The 24,092-nt window shown below is 39.4% G+C and overlaps 2 protein-coding genes across 2 annotated transcripts; both read right to left on the bottom strand.

Annotated features, from left to right (window-relative positions):
- Positions 1–388: 388 nt before the first annotated feature.
- LOC140822464 (phosphoglycerate kinase, chloroplastic-like) lies at positions 389–3,622 on the bottom strand. Its single transcript, XM_073183238.1, has 6 exons — positions 3,074–3,622; positions 2,406–2,483; positions 1,996–2,256; positions 1,558–1,875; positions 1,262–1,420; positions 389–778 (listed from the first exon to the last, which is right to left on the bottom strand). Exons 1-6 carry the CDS (start codon positions 3,488–3,490, stop codon positions 569–571), a joined length of 1,443 nt encoding a protein of 480 aa, XP_073039339.1. The 5' UTR covers positions 3,491–3,622; the 3' UTR covers positions 389–568.
- An 18,314-nt stretch (positions 3,623–21,936) lies between these two features.
- Positions 21,937–23,877, bottom strand: LOC140824017 (uncharacterized). Its single transcript, XM_073185623.1, has 3 exons — positions 23,641–23,877; positions 22,992–23,133; positions 21,937–22,856 (listed from the first exon to the last, which is right to left on the bottom strand). The coding sequence occupies exons 1-3, from the start codon at positions 23,875–23,877 to the stop codon at positions 21,937–21,939; spliced, it is 1,299 nt and encodes a 432-aa protein (XP_073041724.1).
- Between the last annotated feature and the right edge of the window lie 215 nt (positions 23,878–24,092).

Genomic DNA, 24,092 nt, shown 5'->3' with positions numbered 1-24,092 from the left:
AAGTTTGAGTGAAAAAATGTTGAATTTATCGAAGAGTGATAATTAAAATGAAATTCGTATATGAAATACTGTAAATAGAATTCTACATGCTACTAACAGAGTGAAAAACAAGTTTCATTTTATTGTTTCTTCATAACTAGGTATCCCAAAGAATATCACTTCCTTCTATTTTTTATTTTATTTAGAAATAAAACATAAGAAACCAGTTAATTTTGGGTATTGGTTGGGTATTAAGACAGGGCGGGGTAGGTACCGAGTTATATTAACCCCATTGCCAACCAAAACCCGACTGTCGCAAAAGTTAACATTGTTCTTTCCATCTTTTAGACTTAACGCATCGCTCGATCATCTCAACTCTCAAGAAAACATGAAATCTTGCACCATATGCTAACGTAAACAATCCATTATTGTGATTTCAAGAATAAAAGGTGTGGCACTTTTTACTCTGAGAGCAAAATGGAACATTTAAAATTATAACTCATCTCTATCAAATTTCTTGTTGAAAAACTCGAACGAGACACGTTGAATGACACATTCTCAAGAATTAATTGGAACATCACCGAGTGTTTCATGCAGCAACTGGAATGGCTTCATCGAGGGCAAGAACACCGGGAAGTTCTTTACCTTCCAAAAGCTCCAAACTGGCACCACCTCCGGTAGATATGTGGCTCATCACACTTGCCACTCCGACTTTCTCCACAGCTGCAACAGAATCTCCACCACCGATTATTGTTGTGACTCCCTTCTTACTAAGTTCTGCTAGCTTGTTTGCAATTGCCTACAAGCAAAAATTGTATGAACAAAAACAACATTTATGTAGTGGTTTGTGGAAAACCAAAGTTGAAGTATGTTGAAATTATGATATTTGAGATCATTTATAAGCAACACATCAAACAAAGCATCCAACTAACATCAGATAAGTAGATGACTATATTGTTATGCTCCCAGATACGAAAGAAAGTCCGCAAATTTGATCAATTACCTTTCTTGCTTTGTCAGCAGATAAAAATATTGTCAAACATAAAGTGCGTAGTTCTTTTTTTTTGCAGGTAAAATGAAAGCTTAGTCAGGAGGGTTGGCACTGTTGTCGGACAACCACGTTCATTTGCAGCTTAATTATGAAGCATAATATTGATCTTGTACCATTATTGAATTTGATCTCAAAATTTATTGCATATTTAGCATCACCATATGACAATCAACTGCTTGTATTACTATGGATTAAAAAACCCTGAAAAAATTGGTTTACGATTATAGATACCTCAGTGCCGAGGGCAAACTTTTCGAACTCAAACACTCCCATTGGACCATTCCAAATGACAGTATTTGTAGTCTCCAGGGCATCACTGAATGACTTGATAGAATCTGGTCCAATATCCAATCCCATCCAGCCATCTGGTATAGCGGATGATGGAACAACCTACAAAATACAAACTCGGTTCAAATCTCCAAATTTAACAATAAATTCATTCAGCTGCATTTGACCATTAAAAAACAAGAAAATGGCATCAGGAGAGACAAGTAAAGATTATGGAAAGGAGGCTAGTGCAATAGGACCTTGCTATCTGCATCTGGAGCAAACTTGTCAGCTATGACTACATCAGTCGGCAGCAAGAGATTCACTCCTTTGGCCTTGGCCTTTGCAAGAAGCGTTTTTGCAAGATCTAGCTTGTCTTCTTCTACCAGGGAAGATCCTACGGATAGGCCTTGGGCCTTATAAAATGTGAATATCATTCCTCCACCCAACAGCAATATATCACACTTCTCCAGCAGTGATTCAATCACTCCAATCTTAGAAGAGACCTTTGAACCTCCGACAATGGCAGCAAATGGTCTCTTTGGGCTTGAAACTGCCCCAACAAGATAGTCGAGCTCCTAAAGTAGCAAGAGAAAAGTAGAAGGCTGAAGGGCAAGAAATCAAACAACTACAAGTTTACGGCACAATCATCAGAATACATCGGGAGCGTGAGTGTGTGACAATCAAGAAGGCCTCACTTTTTGTAAAAGGAAACCAGCTACTGAAGGCCTCAAGAATTTTGTTACTCCTTCAGTAGAGGCGTGTGCTCTATGCGCAGTACCAAATGCGTCATTCACAAAAAGATCGGCTACTGAGGCAAGCTTCTTTGCGAACTCAGGTTCATTCTTCTCCTCCTCTTTGTAAAACCTCACATTCTCGAGCAAGAGGACTCCACCTTCCGGTAGTGCTGCCACCAATTTTTCAACCTCGGGACCAATGCAGTCATCAGCTTTCACAACCTGTTTCATTATGCATCAACAGATAAAAGCCCGTGTTCACATCCATTTCAATTTATGCACAAACAAATAAGGAAGGGTCCAATTAGCTTTAGTCCACGTATGGAAATACAACCTCATATGTTCTTCACAATTTTCCAACAAATGAATACCTGAATATCAAGCAATTCTGACAGCCTGGGAACAAGGGGTGCAAGACTATATTTTGGAGTCACTCCCTTTGGACGTCCCTGAAAAGCCATGACAAGAGGTCTAGAGTGAAACACATAACAACCATGGACAAAAGCACATTTAATGCATAAATGTGATTCCAGTGGCATCAAACAAAAAAATTGGTAAAGAAACACAAATGATTTGATGATGCATGGAGGAAAAATGATGAAAAACAAGTAAATATATCAACAGGTGATAGGCAGGAAAACAGGAACTTACATTGATTGAGTAAAATAAATTGCAATGATTTCCCAAGACCAACTATAAATTTGCATACACTTCTAGAACTCAAAACAGGAATAAAGCATACATGAACTGGTTTCATTAGATGGAATTCGATCCCATTTCGTCATTACCAATACTTCTCAACAATTGTGGCTTAAGTCCTGGCATGTTACAACTCAAAATGCAAACCCAGATGTAGATTGCCGCTGCCAACACCATATCACATACAATCGAATTGGAACAAAAAAAAGTACCGGTCCTCATCCAAAATAGAGTGGTCAAGTTATAAGATTAGAAAATCAAAGCACATACTAGCAATTGAAAAATCAATCAAAACCAGGTGTGACCCGGAACAGAACTTCGAGTAGTACAAAATATTCACCAAATGACTGGAAAGAATGACTTTTGCACCATTACTGATCAGATGCTTAATAGTAGGGATAGCAGCTCTGATCCTAGTATCATCAGTAATGTTCTGGTTATCATCAAGAGGGACATTAAGGTCAGCCCTGACAAACACCTTCTTGCCCTTGAGATCAGCGGATGTGAGATCACCAACGCTTTTCTTGGCCATGGAGACGGCACCCCTCACGGGTTTGGCCGAGGAGCTGTTAAAAGATCGCATCTTGGTGGCCACGTGATAGCAAAGAAGAGGGTCAACGGCCGCGGCAAATCCCAGGCGACGGATAGGTGTTCTGCCGATGAAACGGGACGTGGGGGCATTGAGGTAAGACCTTGAGGTGGAGGTAGAAGCCTTGGGAATGCCACAAAACGCAGGAGAAGCTGCTGTGGAAGCCATTGGCAGTAGTCTCACTTGCTCCAATTAGTGTGCAGGAAGAATGTGAGGCAGAAGTGAGAAGGTGGGCTTTGAGTGGACGTCCAGAAAAAGGTGTGGGGTTTGTGATTTCTCTCTTATCCTGAGTTGAGGTTGAAGTTGTTCGAAGCGAGCTTTCCAACCTTTTTCCTTGGGTGATAGCTATGGCCTTTTCTTTTCCCAAAAAGGAAACAAAAAAAAAAAACAAAATAGAGCTATGGCTTTTAAATTTGTTAAAATTACATTATAAAATTTTGATATGAAATCGAAAAAATATATCTTTATAATGGACAAATTTAAAACTCTATTTTGACTATTATCTCTATTTTTAATGTTAACTTTTTTATCTTAATTTAAGTGTTAATTTTTTTTATCATTTACGGTCCAGTAGCATTCATATGTGCAGAAATGTTTCTTCCATGTCAAATGTCTATATTAAATTCTTGGCATACCGTCTCAAGTATCATGTCGTGAGTTCAACCCAATCCTATCCAACTCAACTCATGATTGTTGTGGGGTCCTTAGCTCCTAATCGTTATTACAATGCAATCTGATTAGGGTTTAATTAGTCACAGCGGAAAACGGGTTTAAAATTTCTTTACGACGAGCCCAAATATCTCTTCTATAATTTAAATACTAAAAATAGTATTTAATCTCAAATCATAAAACATGCCCACGCAAAATCAAAACCAATCACATACAAACAACTCATATCCTCGGGACATGCCCCGGTATATAGATACATATACATATATACTGGGAACAACATATAAAACCTCAACTCAACAGTGGCTCCCTCCAGAAGCCTCTCCGGTCTCCTGATATCCTGGAGTACCTGTCATTGTCCACACACAAAGACAACAACAGCCCTCCTTGGGGGTGAGCAAAGCTCCGTATGGAACAACTAATCATATATACCACAGATATCTAAACAATGATATATGGTATGCAATGCATGTATGTCGTGGAGGTATCAGGTCAAATGCCCATCCACTGAGCACATGTCAGAATCAATCGAATCGCTATCAAATCAAATCAATGCTCGAGCTGGCACACCGGCCGATATGAGAATACACATATGACAACGTCGACGAAGCGTCGTCAATCCCACATCTCATATCCAATCATATGGGACCACAATTGTCTATACTTTACGGGTCATATAATACCGGCATAGCGATTGTGTTCACAAACCCCGGAATCCAATCCAATCATATCAAGGTATCCAAGGATCATAGCTCAACGTGTATGTCATGTATCGATGTATGCATAAAATGATGTGTGTTAATAAAACATTTATTTGATACATCGATACTCAAATCTCAATGTCATGTATGCCACATCAAATCATCAAATAGGCACATAGACACGTATTCAAATCCAATCCAATCAATCCAATCATATATCATATAATACAGATACCTGTCGTATGTTACCCGGTCGCAACATACCTCAATTATTCGTTTCCAGTTGATGTAGCTTTAGATTGCAGTATAATAATCTATCTACATCAATAACATATTCATTCTAGTCAATAACATACTCCAAAATCAATAATATGAGTTTCAAATATCATTTTAAACTTCAATAATTCATATCAAATCAAAATCATATCATAATTCAATTCCGACTTCGAATATGAGTTTCTTGTCGGATATTCTACTACATATCAGAAATTCAATTTCAAATACATGCTATTCCAGCACTTTGATATTTAAAACTGCTGAAATCAGAAGAAAATTACCTCAGTCTAAAGCCCTCGACGCGCAGATAACAAATATATAATTTGTTTTGCGTTTAGACGGCGTTTCGAAGTCGATTTGAGGCGAAGAAAATCGGAATTCTCTCGTGTCTCTCTCGAAGTTTCTGAAAACAAATGAAGGAAACGATGCAGCAACTTGTTCTTATCCTTCACCGTTTACCGCGCTCGGGCGGTAGAATTCTCGCGCCCGAGCGCGAGACATTCTACCCCCGACTCAAATATGTACCGCGCTCGAGCGGTCACAAATTACCGCTCGGGCGCGGCATGTTCTGTCCAACTGCCATTTGCTTCGCGCTCGAGCGGTCATAAACTACCGCTCGGGCGCGAAGTGTTCTGCCCGAGAACTCACTTTGCATACCTTGGCGCTCGGGCGGTCATTTTCTTCCGCCCGGGCACCACATATTATGTACAAATATATATTGTTGTACTAAATTGACGTCCGACCACTCCACTCAACTAATATAACATTAATTCATATCCAATATTCATTTCTCAATTTCATTGTCATAATATACATCAAATACATAATTATATGACAATTTCATAAATTATCGATAATCACGTAGGATTTACGATAACACGATACACGGTCCTTACATTTCTCCTCCCCTTAAAAGATTTCGTCCTCGAAATCTTAAACATCTCTATATACATAACATGGGTAAACATACATATGTCACCAGTTATAGTACATATCAAAGCTAAAATCAGAATAAAGATCAGAATACATCGAATACAATGGAATAGATGTCGTAGAATCAAATAAATGCGGATACGAATCTCGCATCTTGCTCTCCAATTCCCATGTCGATTCTTCAACACCATGTCGTGTCCATTGCACTCGTACCAGAGAAATCGATTTGTTTCTCAATATCTTTTCCTTTCGATCCATAATGCGAACAGGTTGTTCAACATAGGAAAGAGAAGGATCAAGTTCAACCTCATCAGCTGCAAGTACATGTGATGGATCAGGTGTTAGAGTAGGTGCCCGTCGAGCCAAGTGTTGGCCGAGTGTTCACAATGAAACTCTATGTATAAGCAATCTTTATTTTTAATATTTGAAATTATTATTTTGGCAAATCTTTATCTGTATACCCATGCTAGTTGCATAGATAAAGCCCTTGAATATACAAATAGTAGAAAGAATATGAGATGCTCATATGATGAGTGTCATGAAACTCATATTTGTAATACTGTATATTCTAAACCGTTCCTAGTCGATTCAGCCGCCACTAAGAAGGATAAAGGCCGCTCGAGTTAGAGACTAGTATCTGCGATGTGAGTACCATGTTTCATTGGTAGGGGACATTGTGATGTCCGAGCATGCAGATAGGTGCTCCTTGTAGAGTGCACTGAACAACCCTCTATAAAGGACTTTCCAAGTGGTTCTCACTTATCGAGTGGAAAAGTCCTAGTTTATGGTTGTACACCATTAGTCCTTATGACCCGGAACAACATTGAGACTCTATGTGCTAGCGTTTCACTTTGACTTGTTTACCGACTCTTATGGGGTCATCAGGTGGCAAGGTTGGGTGTTACGGCGAAACATATAGGAGTCGATGCATTGTAGCCGGGGATTCACCGCTTACCTACGGGTATGGATATCCTATGTGTTTTTCATGTATGTGTGGGTTGAAATCTCTGATCAGAGTATGGTGGTAATTATGAAAGGGGTTTCATAGATTACACCATCGATGCAACCACAACATGACACATAGTATCGATTCATTGACAACTCTCGATAAACCAATAGTTGTCGAATCGGTCGGGATATATGAGTTGAAGGGACCGTACTGTACGCTAACCATAATTGAATGGTTCTTGCAGGCACTATCATGTGATACCTAGGGAATCACGTAAGCGATGCTGCTAGGCGTTTAACGTGATTGGTTGGGTACTATCAGACTTGAGTTCTGACGTTCTTACTATCAAGGAGTTGATAAGTAAGAATGGAGCAATTGGGGTATGCTCGAATAAGGACATGTTTAGTCCGAATCACATAGAGATGTGAACCCACGGCTAGTTGTATCAATGAACCATTGAGGGCCACACAAGTATTGGTTTTGTAAACCCCGATGAGAAGTAAAATAGTTCAATGTGTTGAACGGCTTATAAATGTGTTTATAAGCGTAAAGAAAAATAGAAGTTTGACTTCTATGAGAGAAATATAAATTTTAATTTATGGAAGTGTTCCTAAGATTAAAATTTGGCCAAGTAAATAATGTAGTTGAAAATTGTGATTTTCATAAACATTATTGTGGACTAAATTAAATTAATTCAAGTGTTGAATTAATTAAACACTAGTGGACCTAGTAGAGTCTAAATAATTAAATTAATTCAAGTGTTGAATTAATTAAATAATATTGAGTCTTGTAGAGCTCAATTAAAATAATTATTTAACTAGTGGGACTTGAATAAATTCAAGAAGTATTTAATTAATCTCAAATGTGTTTGAGATAATTAAAATTTAGTCCATGGTTTTTAATGTGTTAAAAACCATATAATATATGTGAGACATGCTAGGGTTTGCATGCTTGGGAGGTGAAGAGTCTTGATTACTTTTTATTAAAAAATTGCAAAGGCATGCAACTTTTCTCCCAACTTTTCACACACCCAAGACTAGACTTCACTCCTCCATTCTTGTATCTCACTTTGGCCGAAATTCCATCCCAATTTCTCTCAAGTTTTTCTTTCTTTTTGTTCTTCATTTTCTTGGAGAATAAAATCTTCTCATTGAAAAATCCTCTTGATTTTTCTAGTGCAAATCAAGAGGGGTTTTACCTTGCTAGTGGTGGGCCTAATTTTGAAGGTGGAGGAGAGCTTGTAGATTGTCATTCATTTCAAGAGCTTAGTTGCTTGTCAACTAAGTTGGTGCCATCATCAACCTTGTGAGGTTGATAGGTAATTTCTTAAACATCCTATGTATGGTGTTTTCTTTGTAAATATTGCACACTAACTAGGTGGCCGAAAATTCTAGCATTTTAAATAAAATTTTTGACTTCCGTTGCGCTTCCGGCCACCGTAATCGGTCCGCTTTCAAGTGGTATCCGAGCTATGGTTACGGTTTTTGTGTAATATTTGCATAATATTATGTTGAGATCGATTTCTAACCGCTTGAGAATTTTTGTGCATAGAATATGCAAGGACCGAAATTTTGAAGAAACAAAAAAAAAAACATTTTCGGGGCTGCCCGAATATTTCGGGCAGCAAGGGGCAGCCCCCGAAATGTTACCATTTTTAAATATAAAAATTTTTTTTTGTTGTTGCCGGAATCCGGCGACGGAGCTCCGGCGACGGCGATGACGACTAAGGTTTCCAAAAGTGTTTTGGTGAATCTTAGTGTCATGGGCCTTGAGATGTTGGGCCATTGGATGGCCAACATAATTTGTGAAATTTAAATGGGCCAAAATATTTTTGGTGAAAAAATGGTTTTTGGGCCCTTAAGTTTAAATTTACAATTGTTGCACATATTTTCTCATAAAATAAATAATTGAAGTTGGACTTTAATTATTTATAGTAAATTGTGATTTACAAGAAATTCGATTGTAAATAAATTAATTTGAAAGTAGACAAAGGTGTTTGTATACTTTGTTAATTTAATTTATAATTGTGGCGGTTAGTGATTGGATCAAGATATATAATATTGGATCAATTAATTATTGTGATAATTAATTGATGGTGTATGATATGGATATTATGCATGAAGGATGATCAAAAGCCCAAGCCCAATTTGCTAGGTGTATGCTAGGATATTTGTGTTGAATGATTGTAATAATTATCAATTTAAAGTGGGCTTGGTTTATGGCCCGTTCCCACCCCATGAGATGTATCCCTATGTGCCATGGATATTTAATTGTAAATATTAGAATAGTGGAAGATCAAGATTGGAAGATGGTGGCCTTGGTGATTATGAAGATCGAAGACATGTAATATTGGATGCTAATGTAATAATGTAGTTGCATTTGCATCCCTTGCATTTACCCTAGGATTGGACCTAGGCCCGTGTTTAGCTCACACGGGCCATTAGTATTGGGGCAATTGATCATCCTTGTACTGTTTTCTATTTATAATATATGCATGATATGTTATAAATAATGAGTATGTGCGTTATTATTATGATAATAACAAAGTTGCATGAATCCGGCAAACATACGATCAAACATGGCGAGCTTTTAAAATAAAATTAATGATGAGACCTTTCAAAATTAAAAACCCTCATTTTGAATAAGATTCAAAATTAATATCAAACCCGAAAAGGGGAATTATAAATTTGTTTATAATTTCCTTGTCTTCCATCGACAATGGGTGCATGATGAACGCTACCCGTACTCGGGGCTCGGCTCATATTATTGGGGGGGCCCTGGGTGCCGGAAAGCTGTGACATCCATTGACATAGTGATGTGAACTACGTGGAACTCCCATGATTTCGGCTCATATTATTGAGGGAACTCATGGCGACCGTCCATTAAGGTTCAATATCGATGGGTTAGGCTTGACACATAATTACATAAAGATGAACGACGTCATATTATTGGGTCCTAATCAAACGTGAGACAAAAGTATACGTAGAGAGTTGCATGGCGATGCAATTGGAAACTACCTTTTAGGAATTGTGATTGGCTGATATTATTTGGGATCACAATTCGCTAATTGGACCTTACGTACCTTCTGAGGAAAGTGTTTCTCGTTTTCACTAGAGGGTAGTGAAAATGTCAAAACAGTGGGAGCAAATATTTATGAAGTAAAAGTCCAAACTTCATATCTTACTAAATATTTTAAATAGTCATCAACATTTATCTGTTTTTACTTTTCAGTACAAATTGACAATGTCATCGCTTCGCAATCCGATATCCATAATACTCGACAAACACATATTAACCGGACCAAATTACCTCACTTGGCTAAGAAACCTAAAAATCATCTTGAATTCGGAAAATGTAGCATATACACTGACTGAGTCGCCCCCTGTTGAGGCTCCGACTCACTGCACTCCTGAGGAATTGCAGGCTTACAAGGAATGGTGTGACCATGACTTGATAGCCAGGTGTTATATGCTGACTTCTATGAATGATGAGCTGCAGAGACGTTTTGAGCATGCAAAGAGTGCTGCTGACATTCATTTGCAACTCAAAGAGCTCTTTGGTGAGCAAACACGACCTCTTAGGCATGCAACCGTTAAGGAGCTGATCACTATGCGCATGCGGATGGGACCTCGGTCCATGAGCATGGCCTGAAGTTGATCGGGCTCGTGGACAAGCTCGTTGGCATGGATCTGATCTTGCCTTCGGAGTTGACCACCGACGTGTTGCTCTTATCGCTGCCTAGCTCATTTGATCCTTTTGTGGTGAACTTCAACATGAACAAGCTAGAGCCGACCCTTGAGGAGTTGGTAAACATGCTTGTTACCTTTGAGTCCACTATCAAGAAAGAGAAGTCGGTTCTTTATGTGGGTTCTTCATCTGGTACGAAGATTGATCCACATGGGAAGGGAAAAAAGAGTTCTTTCCAACGTCCCAAGAAGAACGTGCCCTTGATGAGGCAATCTCCGAATCCCGTTGAGGGAGCCAGACCAGTTAAGGCTGACAAGACTGGTGATGTTTGTCATCACTGCAAGATGCCTGGACATTGGAGGCGAAATTGCAAGGAATATCTGGCCCAGAAGAGTTCTGGAAACGGTATGTTCAAAATTGAAGTAAACTTTTCAATTAACTCTACTTCTTGGGTATTAGATACCGGTTGTGACTTACATCTCTGTAATGAGTTACAGGTGATGGGAAGAAGTAGAAAGCTTAAGGAAGGTGTGACCTTCTAGAGGACGGGCAATGGAGCAAGAGTTGCTGCCAAGGCTATTGAAGATGTTTACTTATTGTTGAACAATAGTTTTAAGTTAATTTTATGAGATGTTTTGTTTGTACCTAATTTTGTAAAAACATTGTTTCCATTTCTATGCTGATAAAAATGGATATTCTTGTTTATTTTGCAAAGGTGTTTGCAACATTTACATGAATGAATGTTTGATTGGTACTAGTGAACTTGAAAACGATCTCTATAACTTAAAATTGAAAGATATTCCACTAAATGTCCATTCAAAGGCAGACACCATATGAGATATGGATGGGTAAGCCTCCCAAATATTCTTATCTTAGAATATGGGGAGCCCTGCTTATGTGAAGCAGGTAGTGGGAGATAAATTGGATAGTTGATCCATTTTATGTTTCTTTGTGGGATATCCAAGGAATTCAGTTGGATATCATTTCTATCATCCCCAAGAAACAAATGTGTTTGTTTCTAGGATTGCAACCCTTTTGGAAAGGGAATTTCTATTGGATAGAAAAAGGGAGATGATAGAACTCGAAGAGGTTCGAGAGACACCCACAATTGTAGAACCCACACCCGAAGAGCCAAGAGAGGAGATACAAGCTCCTAGAAAATCCGAGAAAGTCTCGAGATCACCTATGAGGTATGGTCAGCTTCTTGAAGAGGGCCATGATGAGCCAAACCATGGATGTGATCCAAGAACCTTCAAGGAAGCGTTATCTTATGCCGATTCATCCAAATGGCTTGAAGCTATGGAATCTGATATGAATTCCATGCATTCGAACCAAGTGTGAGATCTTATAAATCCACCTATGGGAACGGTTCCCATAGGGACTTGGGGCGGATGGGAAGGTATTGACCTTCTTCAAGGCGCGATTGGTGGCAAAAGGATATACTCAAAGGCAAGGAGTTGACTTTGAGGAAACCTTTTCACCAGTTGCAATGTTCAAGTCTATAAGGATATTGCTAGCCATAGCTGCATGGTATGACTATGAGATATGGCAGATAGATGTCAAGACAGCCTTTCTTAATGGGGATATTAAGAAAGTGATTTACATGTCTCAAACCTGGTGGGTTTACATCTATCGGAAGCGAGCATATGGTATGCAAACTTCAAAGATCTATTTATGGTCTAAAGCAGGCATCTAGGAGTCGGAACCTTAGATTCGCTAGTACAATCAAAGAGTTTGATTTACTAAGAATCCTGAGGAACCCTGTGTGTATAAGAAGGTCAGTGGGAGTGTTGTGACATTCCTGGTATTTTATGTTGATGACATTCTAATCATTGGGAATGATGTAGGAATGTTGCAATCAACCAAAATATGGATAGCAAGAGAGTTCTCGATACAGGACTTGGGTGAAGCATCTTGTGTATTGGGAATACAGATCTATAGAGATAGATCGGAAAAGATTGCTTGGTCTCACCCAGTCCACATCCATTGATACCATCGTGAAGCGGTTCTCGATGGATAAGTCCATGAAAGGACATCTACCAATGTGTCATGGCGTGTCCCTATCCAAGTCTGTCTTTCAAGACTGATGCAGAGATAGCGGCGATGACAAAGCATTCCATATGCTTCGGCAATTGGTAGCATCGTGTATGAGATGATATCTACGTGTCTTAACGTGGCTTACGCACTAAATGTAGTGAGTAGATATCAATCGAACCCCGATCTTCCACATTTGAAAATTGTGAAAGACATCCTCAAGTAGTCGAGAAGGACCAAGAAATTGTTTTTGGACTATGGGGTGGAGAACTAACATTGGAAGGCTATACCGACTCTAGCTTTCAAAGCGATATCGATGACTCGAAGTCAACCTCTTGTTTTGTATTCATGCTCAATGGTGCTGCTGTCTCTTGGAAGAGTTCCAAGTAAGACAATATTACGGATTCATGCACAGAGGCAGAATACATTGCTGCATCAGATGCAGCAAGAGAGGCTGTTTGGATAAGGTAATTTCGTCTAAGAGTTGGACGTCATTCCTAATAGAGTTGCTCTTGTCCCGGTGTTTTGTGACAACACGGGAGCTATAGCTCAAGCAAAGGAGCCTAGGTCTCATCAGAAATCCAAACTAGTATTGAGAAAGTGCCACATCCTCGAAGAGATTGTGGAAATAGGAGAAGTGTCTTTTGACAAAGTCGGCTCCGTCGATAATGTTGTTGATCCACTAATTAGGCCTTTACCTGAACCATTATTCGACAAACATCGCGAATCAATGGGTTTTAAGCATATGGGTAGTTGGCTCTAGTACAAGTGGGAGATTGTTAGAGTAGGTGCCCGTCGAGCCAAGTGTTGGCCGAGTGTTCACAATGAAACTCTATGTATAAGCAATCTTTATTTTAATAATATTTGAAATTATTATTTTGGCAAATCTTTATCTGTATACACATGCTAGTTGCATAGATAAAGCCCTTGAATATACAAATAGTAGAAAGAATATGAGATGATCATATGATGAGTGTCATGAAACTCATATTTGGAATATTGTATATTCTAAACCGTTCCTAGTCGATTCAGCCGCCACTAAGAAGGATAAAGGCCGCTCGAGTTATAGACTAGTATCTGCGATGTGAGTACCATGTTTCATTGGTAGGGGACATTGTGATGTCCGAGCATGCAGATAGGTGCTCTTTGTAGAGTGCACTGAACAACCCTCTATAAAGGACTTTCCAAGTGGTTCTCACTTATCGAGTGGAAAAGTCCTAGTTTATGGTTGTACACCATTAGTCCTTATGACCCGGGACAACATTGAGACTCTATGTGCTAGCGTTTCACTTTGACTTGTTTACCGACTCTTATGGGGTCATCAGGTGGCAAGGTTGGGTGTTACGGCGAAACATATAGGAGTCGATGCATTGTAGCCGGGGATTCACCGCTTACCTACGGGTATGGATATCCTATGTGTTTTTCATGTATGTGTGGGTTGAAATCTCTGATCAGAGTATGGTGGTAATTATGAAAGGGGTTTCATAGATTACACCATCGATGCAACCACAACATGACACATAGTATCGATTCATTGACAACTCTCGATAAACCAATAGTTGTCGAATCGGTCGGGATATATGAGTTGAAGGGACCGTACTGTACGCTAACCATAATTGAATGGTTCTTGCAGGCACTATCATGTGATACCTAGGGAATCACGTAAGCGATGCTGCTAGGCGTTTAACGTGATTGGTTGGGTACTATCAGACTTGAGTTCTGACGTTCTTACTATCAAGGAGTTGATAAGTAAGAATGGAGCAATTGGGGTATGCTCGAATAAGGACATGTTTAGTCCGAATCACATAGAGATGTGAACCCACGGCTAGTTGTATCAATGAACCATTGAGGGCCACACAAGTATTGGCTTTGTAAACCTCGATGAGAAGTAAAATAGTTCAATGTGTTGAACGGCTTATAAATGTGTTTATAAGCGTAAAGAAAAATAGAAGTTTGACTTCTATGAGAGAAATATAAATTTTAATTTACGGAAGTGTTCCTAAGATTAAAATTTGGCCAAATAAATAATGTAGTTGAAAATTGTGATTTTCATAAACATTATTGTGGACTAAATTAAATTAATTCAAGTGTTGAATTAATTAAACACTAGTGGACCTAGTAGAGTCTAAATAATTAAATTAATTCAAGTGTTGAATTAATTAAATAATATTGAGTCTTGTAGAGCTCAATTAAAATAATTATTTAACTAGTGGGACTTGAATAAATTCAAGAAGTATTTAATTAATCTCAAATGTGTTTGAGATAATTAAAATTTAATCCATGGTTTTTAATGTGTTAAAAACCATATAATATATGTGAGACATGCTAGGGTTTGCATGCTTGGGAGGTGAAGAGTCTTGATTACTTTTTATTAAAAAATTGCAAAGGCATGCAACTTTTCTCCCAACTTTTCACACACCCAAGACTAGACTTCACTCCTCCATTCTTGTATCTCACTTTAGCCGAAATTCCATCCCAATTTCTCTCAAGTTTTTCTTTCTTTTTGTTCTTCATTTTCTTGGAGAATAAAATCTTCTCATTGAAAAATCCTCTTGATTTTTCTAGTGCAAATCAAGAGGGGTTTTACCTTGCTAGTGGTGGGCCTAATTTTGAAGGTGGAGGAGAGCTTGTAGATTGTCATCCATTTCAAGAGCTTAGTTGCTTGTCAACTAAGTTGGTGCCATCATCAACCTTGTGAGGTTGATAGGTAATTTCTTAAACATCCTATGTATGGTGTTTTCTTTGTAAATATTGCACACTAACTAGGTGGCCGAAAATTCTAGCATTTTAAATAAAATTTTTGACTTCCGTTGCGCTTCCGGCCACCGTAACCGGTCCGCTTTCATCAGGTTCATATTTCCTCAACATAGAAACATGAAACACATCATGAATAGCAGATAAAGTTGGTGGCAATGCCAATCGATACGCAAGATCACCAACTCGATCGAGAATCTCGTATGGACCAACATATCGAGGAGATAACTTCCCTCGCATGCCGAATCGAACAGTGCCTCTAAAGGGAGATATTTTCAAAAACACTCTGTCACCTTTCTGGAATTCCAAGGGTCGTCTTCGTTTATTCGCATAACTCGTTTGACGATCCTGAGCAGCTTTCATCCGCTGCCGAATTAACTGAACCTTATCATTCATTTCCTGTATCATTTCAGGTCCAGTCAATTGTCTCTCACCAATCTCATCCCAGAATAACGGTGATCTACATCATCTCCATTATAGAGCTTCAAACGGTGCCATACCGATACTCGTCTGAAAGCTATTATTATACGAAAATTCAACCAATGGTAAGGCATCTTGCCATCCCATTCTGAAGTCCATCACAATCGCACGTAACATATCCTCTAGAGTCTGAATCGTACGCTCAGTCTGGCCATCAGTTTGAGGATGATAAGCAGTACTCATAGCCAAACGCGTACCCATCGCTTCCTGAAAACTACCCCAGAATTTAGAAGCAAATCTGGGATCACGATCAGATACAATCGAGACTGGCACCCCGTGCAGTCTCACAACATTCTCAATGTATAAACGGGCCATTCTCTTATAAGGATAAGTCCGTTCATACGGAATGAAATGCGCAGATTTCGAAAGCCGATCAATAATCACCCAAATAGCATCACAGCCCTTGGGCGAACGAGGTAAATGAGTCACGAAATCCATAGCAATATGTTCCCAATTCCATTTCGGCATTTCAAGACTATGGAGCAATCCTCCCGATTTCATTCTCTCGGCTTTCACTTGCTGGCAGACAAGAAATTTAGAAATAAATTCAGCAATGTCCTTCTTTATACGTTTCCACCAGAATTGAGGTCTCAATGTCAAATACATCTTCCGACCTCCAGGGTGAATACTATATTTGCTACAATGTGCTTCTCGAAGAAGGGCATATTTCAAATCAGAGTCGTCAGGAACTACCAGCCGACCATTAATTCGTAAAGAACCATCAGAAGAAATCTGAAATCCAGACTGATGTCCTGCAGCTACAAGTTCTTTCGACTTTAAGATCTGAGCATCGCTTCGTTGGGCCTTTCGTATTTTCGATATCAAATTCGGCTCAATTTGCAATGCTGAGACAATGACAGAATTCCAATTCGAGTGAAAAGTCCAGCCAGAAGTACATATATCCTCGTGTACTTTGGCGACATTGACAGAAGCTAAAACCGAATCATAAACTTTACGGCTCAGGGCATCCGCAGTAACATTCACCGATCCAGGGTGATATTGAATCTCACAATCAAAATCCTTCAGGAGATCCATCCACCTGCGTTGCCTCATATTCAAATCAGATTGAGAAAAGAGATATCTCAGACTCTTATGGTCCGAATAGATAACAAACTTTTCTCCATATAAGTAATGGCGCCAAATCTTCAAAGCAAACACAATGGCAGCCAATTCGAGATCATGAACAGGATAACGTGTTTCATGAGATTTCAATTGACGAGAAGCATAAGCAACCACTTTGCCATGTTGCATCAGAACACAGCCCAAACCTTTACCAGACGCATCTGTACAAACCACAAATCCTCCGGTACCTGAGGGAATAGTAAGCACAGGTGCTGTGGTCAATATCGTCTTCAATTCAAGAAAACTAGCTTCACATTCATCTGACCAAATGAATCGCTGATTCTTCTGTGTCAGTGTAGTAATAGGTTTAGCTATCTTCGAAAATCCTTCAATAAAACGACGATAATAACCAGCTAAACCAATGAAGCTACGGATCTCAGGAACATTCGTAGGTCTCGGCCAATTCAATACAGCTTCGACCTTCGAAGGATCAACAGATATGCCATGTCTCGAAATGACGTGGCCCAAAAATATCACTTTGTCCATCCAGAATTCACATTTGGACAATTTGGCATACAAATGACTAGTACGGAGAGTTTGAAGTACCAGTTTCAGATGTTCAGCATGCTCCTTTTTCGATTTCGAATAGACAAGAATATCATCGATAAATACAATAACGAATCGGTCTAGATAATCTCGAAAGACCCGATTCATTAAATCCATAAAGATAGCAGGAGCATTCGTAAGACCAAAAGACATAACCAGGAATTCATAATGGCCATACCTCGTACGAAAAGCAGTTTTGGGTACATCTTCGTCTCGAACACGTACTTGATGATACCCAGAACGAAGATCAATTTTCGAGTAAACAGAAGTACCCTGAAGCTGATCAAACAAATCATCAATACGCGGAAGTGGGTACTTATTTTTCACAGTAGCCCGATTCAGTTGTCTATAGTCGATACACATTCGCATCGTACCATCTTTCTTTCGAACAAATAAAACTGGAGCTCCCCAAGGTGATACACTCGGTCGAATATATCTCTTATCGAGAAGATCCTGTAATTGTTCTTTCAATTCTTTCAGTTCCAATGGTGCCATGCGATAGGGAGCTTTAGATATGGGAGCAGTCCCCGGCACCAGATCAATACTAAACTCAACTTCTCGATGAGGAGGAAAATCAGGAATCTCATCGGGAAATACATCTGGAAACTCTTTCGCAACAGGAATCTCAGACAAGGAAGACTCCTTCTTCGAAATATCAATAGCGTCGATAAGATAACCCTCATCTCCGATAGTCAACAATCGAGACATTTCCAAGGAAGATACCAATGGAATTTTGGCTTGGGAACCCTTGCCATAAAAATTCCACTTGGGTCCATCAATCGGTCGAAATCAAACCACTCCATGACAACAATCAACAGTAGCTCGATTTGTCATCAAGATATCCATGCCAACAATACAATCAAAGTCGTGCATAGGGAGGACAATCAAATTCAGAAATATTACATTTTCCTCATATATCAATACACAATTATGCACAACTTTCTCAGACAAAATAATCTTCCCTGCTGGCGTGGCTATCGACAAAGTATCATACAACGGGGTACACTCGATATCGTGAGATGCAACAAATGCATGAGATATGAATGAATGAGATGCTCCTGTATCAAATAAAACACGTGCAGGATAATCGCAAAGCGTGCAAATACCTGCAATCACACCACCAGGAGCTTCTCTCGCCTGATCCTCAGTCATGGCATACTGTTGCGTGTTTTCACTACCGCAAGTATACGGTGTCAAGTTTTAGTACTGGTTAGAGTACAGGTATCGATCCCACGAGGAGTGTGCATAAAAATGTATATCAATTCTTGTAATTAAAATAGCCAAGACTTTATCTAGAAAAATCAATAATCAGATTTGTTTGTTTAAACGAATTAACTGAAAACAATGAAGTAATTAAGTCATCGAATTGAGAGATAATACTGAGAGAAATATCTAGAGAAATGATTTCACAAAGTTTCCACGATAATTATTCACAGTTTAATTTATCTTCCTGAATTCCAATCAATTAATGGCCAAGAACACTTAGATTGTTTTATTCCCCCTTTCCCAAGTGACGAATAAAGTGTATCTATCAACTTTCGATTCAATTATTCCTAATTAGAATCTACGTTTCATAGATAAATGCAAACTATGTTCTTACTAAGCCTCGCTAAAGTTATACGCCTTCCGAACGCTATAAACATTTAACGATGTGTCTCTAATGATCTATAATCCTAGTCCCTCTCCCGAGTTATAAGATTAATCAAACAACAAACAATTTATGGCCAGTAAATTGCAGTGCAGTAAGCGCAGAGAACACAATTAAACGAAAGCGGAATTCAATCAAATAAATAACGGTGTCAAATCATCGTATCAACAGAGTTACGTCATTCTCTAGAATGGGAATTTAGTTCATCACGAAATCCAAGAGAAAACAAGACATGTTTATGATTCTAGACATGTTTACGCAATAAAATAAAGAAACAAAGGAAAAGATAACAAATCGAAGTGTCGTCTCTGTCCCCAGATCCGTCGTTCTTCGTATTTGCGATGATTCTTCACACTCTGAATCTCTATTCCGTGTATGTGCTCTGGTTCGCGTGTCTTTTTCTCCAATGACGGCTCTCTACGGCTGCCTCCCTCGTTATGACCTAACTCGCGCAATTTATATATTTCTGGACTCGCGGTGCGTGCTATGACGCGACAACTGGCGCTGGGGCGCGTTGTGTGCTGCCGAGTGTGGTGTTGAGTGGGCGCGCGGTCGCGCGAGGTTTGGCGCGAGGGCGCGCGGTCCTCTGTCAATGAATGCTGCTGCGAGCGCGCGGTCGCGCGTGATGTCGCGCTGGGGCGCAGAGTGTTCTGCAAGTGGTGTTATGGGGAGTGCGCGCGGTCGCGCGTGAAGTCGCGTTGGGGCGCGGAGCTTTCGGGTTTGCACACTTGCATGTCATTGCGCGCGATGACGCGAACTCTTGCGCTGGGGCGCGCATCGTTCTGTCCTTGGGCGTTTTCTCGGTTTTCTTGGCTTCGTGTCCGCTATTTCCACCATTCCTGAAATGACAACAAAAACAACCAAAAACGCATAATTCTGTTCGAAACAAGCATAATTCAAAATGGATTCTAATATAAATTAAGTGCAAATCTTGCACTTATCAAACCCCCCAAACTTGAACTTTTGCTAGTCCCGAGCAAAATAGAATAAAAGCTAATAACTAAGGAAAAGATTAACGCCACTACTAAAGTCATGGATATGCGAAACGTGATATTGGCCTCCGACTTATCTTATTTCATGTAATTCATGATTTCCCAAGAGTCACGCGCGTGTATGATATGTCAATGTTTATTTACCCAATTAAATGCTCAAATCGAGTTGTCATACCCATTCGCCTTACAAACTCAAGAAATCATCATCTCAGTGCAGCTCACACTTCATTAAAATTCAAATTCACATTCATAGATCACATAGGACTTTATTGGTGATTAATTGGCTCAATGACTATTCAACGAATTTATACCAAAGATGAAATCACAAAATGAGATGATTGCACGCAAGTGATTAAAGTCTATACTCGTTGACAATGAATTTCAGGTATCCATAGGCTTGACTTGAACAACTTTTCTCCACTAGTATATTGGATAAATGTGACAAGGTTAATAGGTCTTGTAGGCTTGTAACGTTAGGCCACGGCTCATGGCTACAATAAAAGGTATGTGATTCAAAATTTGAGAGAAATATTTGAACTTCATCAATTTCACTCATTTTCATTCTCTTTCCATTCACCACTTTTGATTCATCCTTTTCTTTGATTGAACTTTTTCTCCTTCTTTTTGTCTATTTTCAACTCCCTCTTTGCACACTTCAATAATTTTTTTTTTTTTTTCAAACGAGCTTTTGAATCATTACAACACCAATGAATTTATTTCTCTCAAAATCAGGTAGGAAAATAAGTGTATAAGCTTCATTAGGTAGTTGTTGTGGGATGTAGAATAGATACAAGTGGGGGCTAATTGTATGTCATTGACACACACCACTTGATTTTTAGTAAGCTCAAAACGGGACACTAGGGACATTTCATGTTCATTTGGTAGGCTCGAAGGCTCAACGGTTTCAAAGATCGCCTAAATCATTCCTATGTCACATATTATCCGTATTTCGCCTCGAAAAGTGTTCAAACAAGTTCTAGATTACCGTCAATCCATTAGTCAACTCATACAAACCAGTCACATGCAAATTTCAATAAAAATGGTAGATGAAATAGGTGCACGAAGAAAATTTAAGCATCTCAATTAACTTGAAGCTCAAAGGGCTACAATTGACAGTAAACAAAGAACACATGCCCAAAGATATTGTGAAAGACTGCCTAGATCATTTCTATGTTTGTGAAAGTGTCAATCAATGTCATGCAAGAATTATCAAAAATTAGATATCTGTCGTCTGTTTAGCATCACAGGCATACAACTTGTCTCTAAGCAACCATAGTATCAATAAACACGACAGTGCAAAATATTTGTGACTCCTAGGTTCTCATGAACACATATAAACCTCATGACCACAATTCAATTTTCATCATCGGCTACACGTTTTACTTATCCATGACTGTTCCTAACAAATATAGAACGCAAAAAAACAAAAAAAATGAATTAAAACTAGAAGAAAGCAAAACAACTTAACTACTGAGCAAAAATTAAAAAAACATTCAGAAGAAAAATTCTAACAAAGCAATTTTGACCCCCCCAAACTTAAATCATGCATTGTCCTCAATGTATGGAAATAAAGAACATGACAACACATACCTCGCACACGAGTGTCAAAACTCGGGCGCTCGAGTTGTTGTCCGCAGCATCTGTGTCATCCATGTCCATGGGCTGCGGCGGTGATAGATCTGGTGGTGGGTAAAATTAACAACTAAGGACGTAAAATAAAATAAAATAATAAAAACAAAATGAATGCTAAAGAAAATAAATTGTGGGTTGTCTCCCACACAGCGCTTGGTTTAACGTCATCAGCCCGACTATACCAATCTTGTTCATGGTGGATCGTATGATATCTTGGAAGCCTTGAGTTCTATGTGTTGACCATCAACCGCCATGGTCAGTTTTCCTTGTCTCAAATCAATGACGGCTCCAGCAGTAGCCAAAAATGGTCGTCCTAAAATAGCACGAACATTCTGACTGTTCCCCATGTCAAGCACCACAAAATCTGCTAAAAGCTTTATTTTATCAATCTTAAGTTCAACATCTTCCACAACACCCAGCGGTGTCCTGACCGATTTATCTGCCATTTGCAAGCTTAGTCCTGTGGGCTTTATCCTGCTCAATCCAAGTTTCTCGTAAAGAGAACTTGGCATTATATTCACGCTCGCTCCTGAATCACAGATAGCATTTTCCACCAATTTACCCCTTATTTCACATGGTACTACAAATTCTCCGGGGTCTTGTAGCTTCTGAGGGAGATTTCCTTGCTTCTCCTTATAATCTCCTCCAGTAAATGTCACCTCTTCCTGCTCTGCAAACTGAATGTTAGAGTGTAGGTTCTTGAGATCTTCAAGACCTTTTTTCTTTTGAAACTCAGCCTTCAATTGTAAAAATCTTTGGGGGTAGGGAAGTAAAGAAATATCAACGCATTGATCAAAATCATAACTCTTACCTTTCTTACCTCGGCTCCTTTTGCTTGGAGGCGGCTGATCAACTTTCTTTTCTTTGCCTACCACTCCAATCTCCTCATGCTGCATAAAAATAGCATTCACCTCTCTCAGATTTGGGTCTGCATTCTTTTGCACTGCACCTGATGGTTGAGATGTGAGTTGCTTCGTTATTTGCCCAACTTGTGACTCCAGGATTTTCAAAGTAGCACCAATACTCGCCATATGTGGCTCAAGGTTGTCGAGTCTAGACTCAGTTCTAGACATCCTCTTACCAGATTCAACAACAAAAGTCCCCACTAAATCTTCAAATGATGGCATTCCTTCCCCATTTGATGTATTGAACCCCGGTGGAGGGTTCAACACATTCTTATTGTTTGCATAAGAAACGTTTTTATGGTTTCTCAAACCAGGGTGATAAGTGTTAGGGGGAGGGTTACCTCTGTAGCCTCCATAGCCACGATTGTTAATGTACTGAGCTTCTTCCACAACTGGCTCTTCCGCAGCAGTTACCAAAGCTACATCAGACGTAGATTGGCCTGGCTTGTTCATTGCTGCAATTTGTGCTGTCAATGCCGAAACCTGTGCAGTCAGTGATGTGATAGGATCCACAACATAAACTCCAGCAGTCTTTTGTACTCCTGACCTCTCAGACGGCCACTGGTAGCTATTAATAGTCATCTGCTCAAGCAAGTCATAGGCTTGAGCAGGAGATTTGGCAAAGATCGTGCCACCTGCCGCTGCATCCACAGTTGTACGCGTCTGACCATTCAATCCATTATAGAAAAGCTCGATTTGTACCCAGTCTTCAAAACCATGATTTGGGCACCTCCTCAACAACTCCTTATACCTTTTCCAAGCTTCATACAATTGCTCGAAGTCAGTCTGTCAAAAAGTGCTGATCTCAATCTTTAATTGTGCAGACTTCGCAGGTGGAAAATATTTAGAAAGGAACTTCGTCGCCAGCTCTTGCCATGTCGTGATGCTCCCTAACGGCAGTGATTGGAGCCATCCTCTTGCTTGATCCCTGAGAGAAAAAGGAAACAAGCGCAGTCGAATAATATCATCAGAAACACCATTTATTTTTACCGTGTCTGTAATCTCCAAGAATGTTCTGAGATGTAGATGAGGATCTGCAGTAGTGGCTCCCCCAAACCGGTTCTGTTGAACCATGTTTATCAATGCGGGCTTAAGCTCGAAATTGTTGGCGTTGATGGTTCCTCGAGCAATGCCAGAATAGTGCGTGTTGATCACTGGTCGAAAGTGATCTCTGATTGGTATAGCCTCAGGCGGCATCTGTCTGTCGTTTTCTCTGTTATCAGCCATCGCTTTGATTTCTTCCCTTCTCGCTTTTCTCAATCTTCTCGCAGTTCGTTCGATCTCCGGATAAAAAATAAGCAAATCAGGGCTGTGCGATCTTATCATGCACTGTCAAACAGAGAAAGTGAATAAGTCAAAAATGAAATAAAATAAAAGCTCTAAATTAAAATCTAGACTAATTGGTAACAATATTGATATAAATTCAAATATGACACTCCCCG

The sequence above is a fragment of the Primulina eburnea genome, chromosome 2 (assembly GCF_022965805.1).
Source record: "Primulina eburnea isolate SZY01 chromosome 2, ASM2296580v1, whole genome shotgun sequence".
NCBI lineage: Eukaryota > Viridiplantae > Streptophyta > Magnoliopsida > Lamiales > Gesneriaceae > Primulina > Primulina eburnea.
This window is presented reverse-complemented; position numbering and strand designations above follow the sequence as displayed.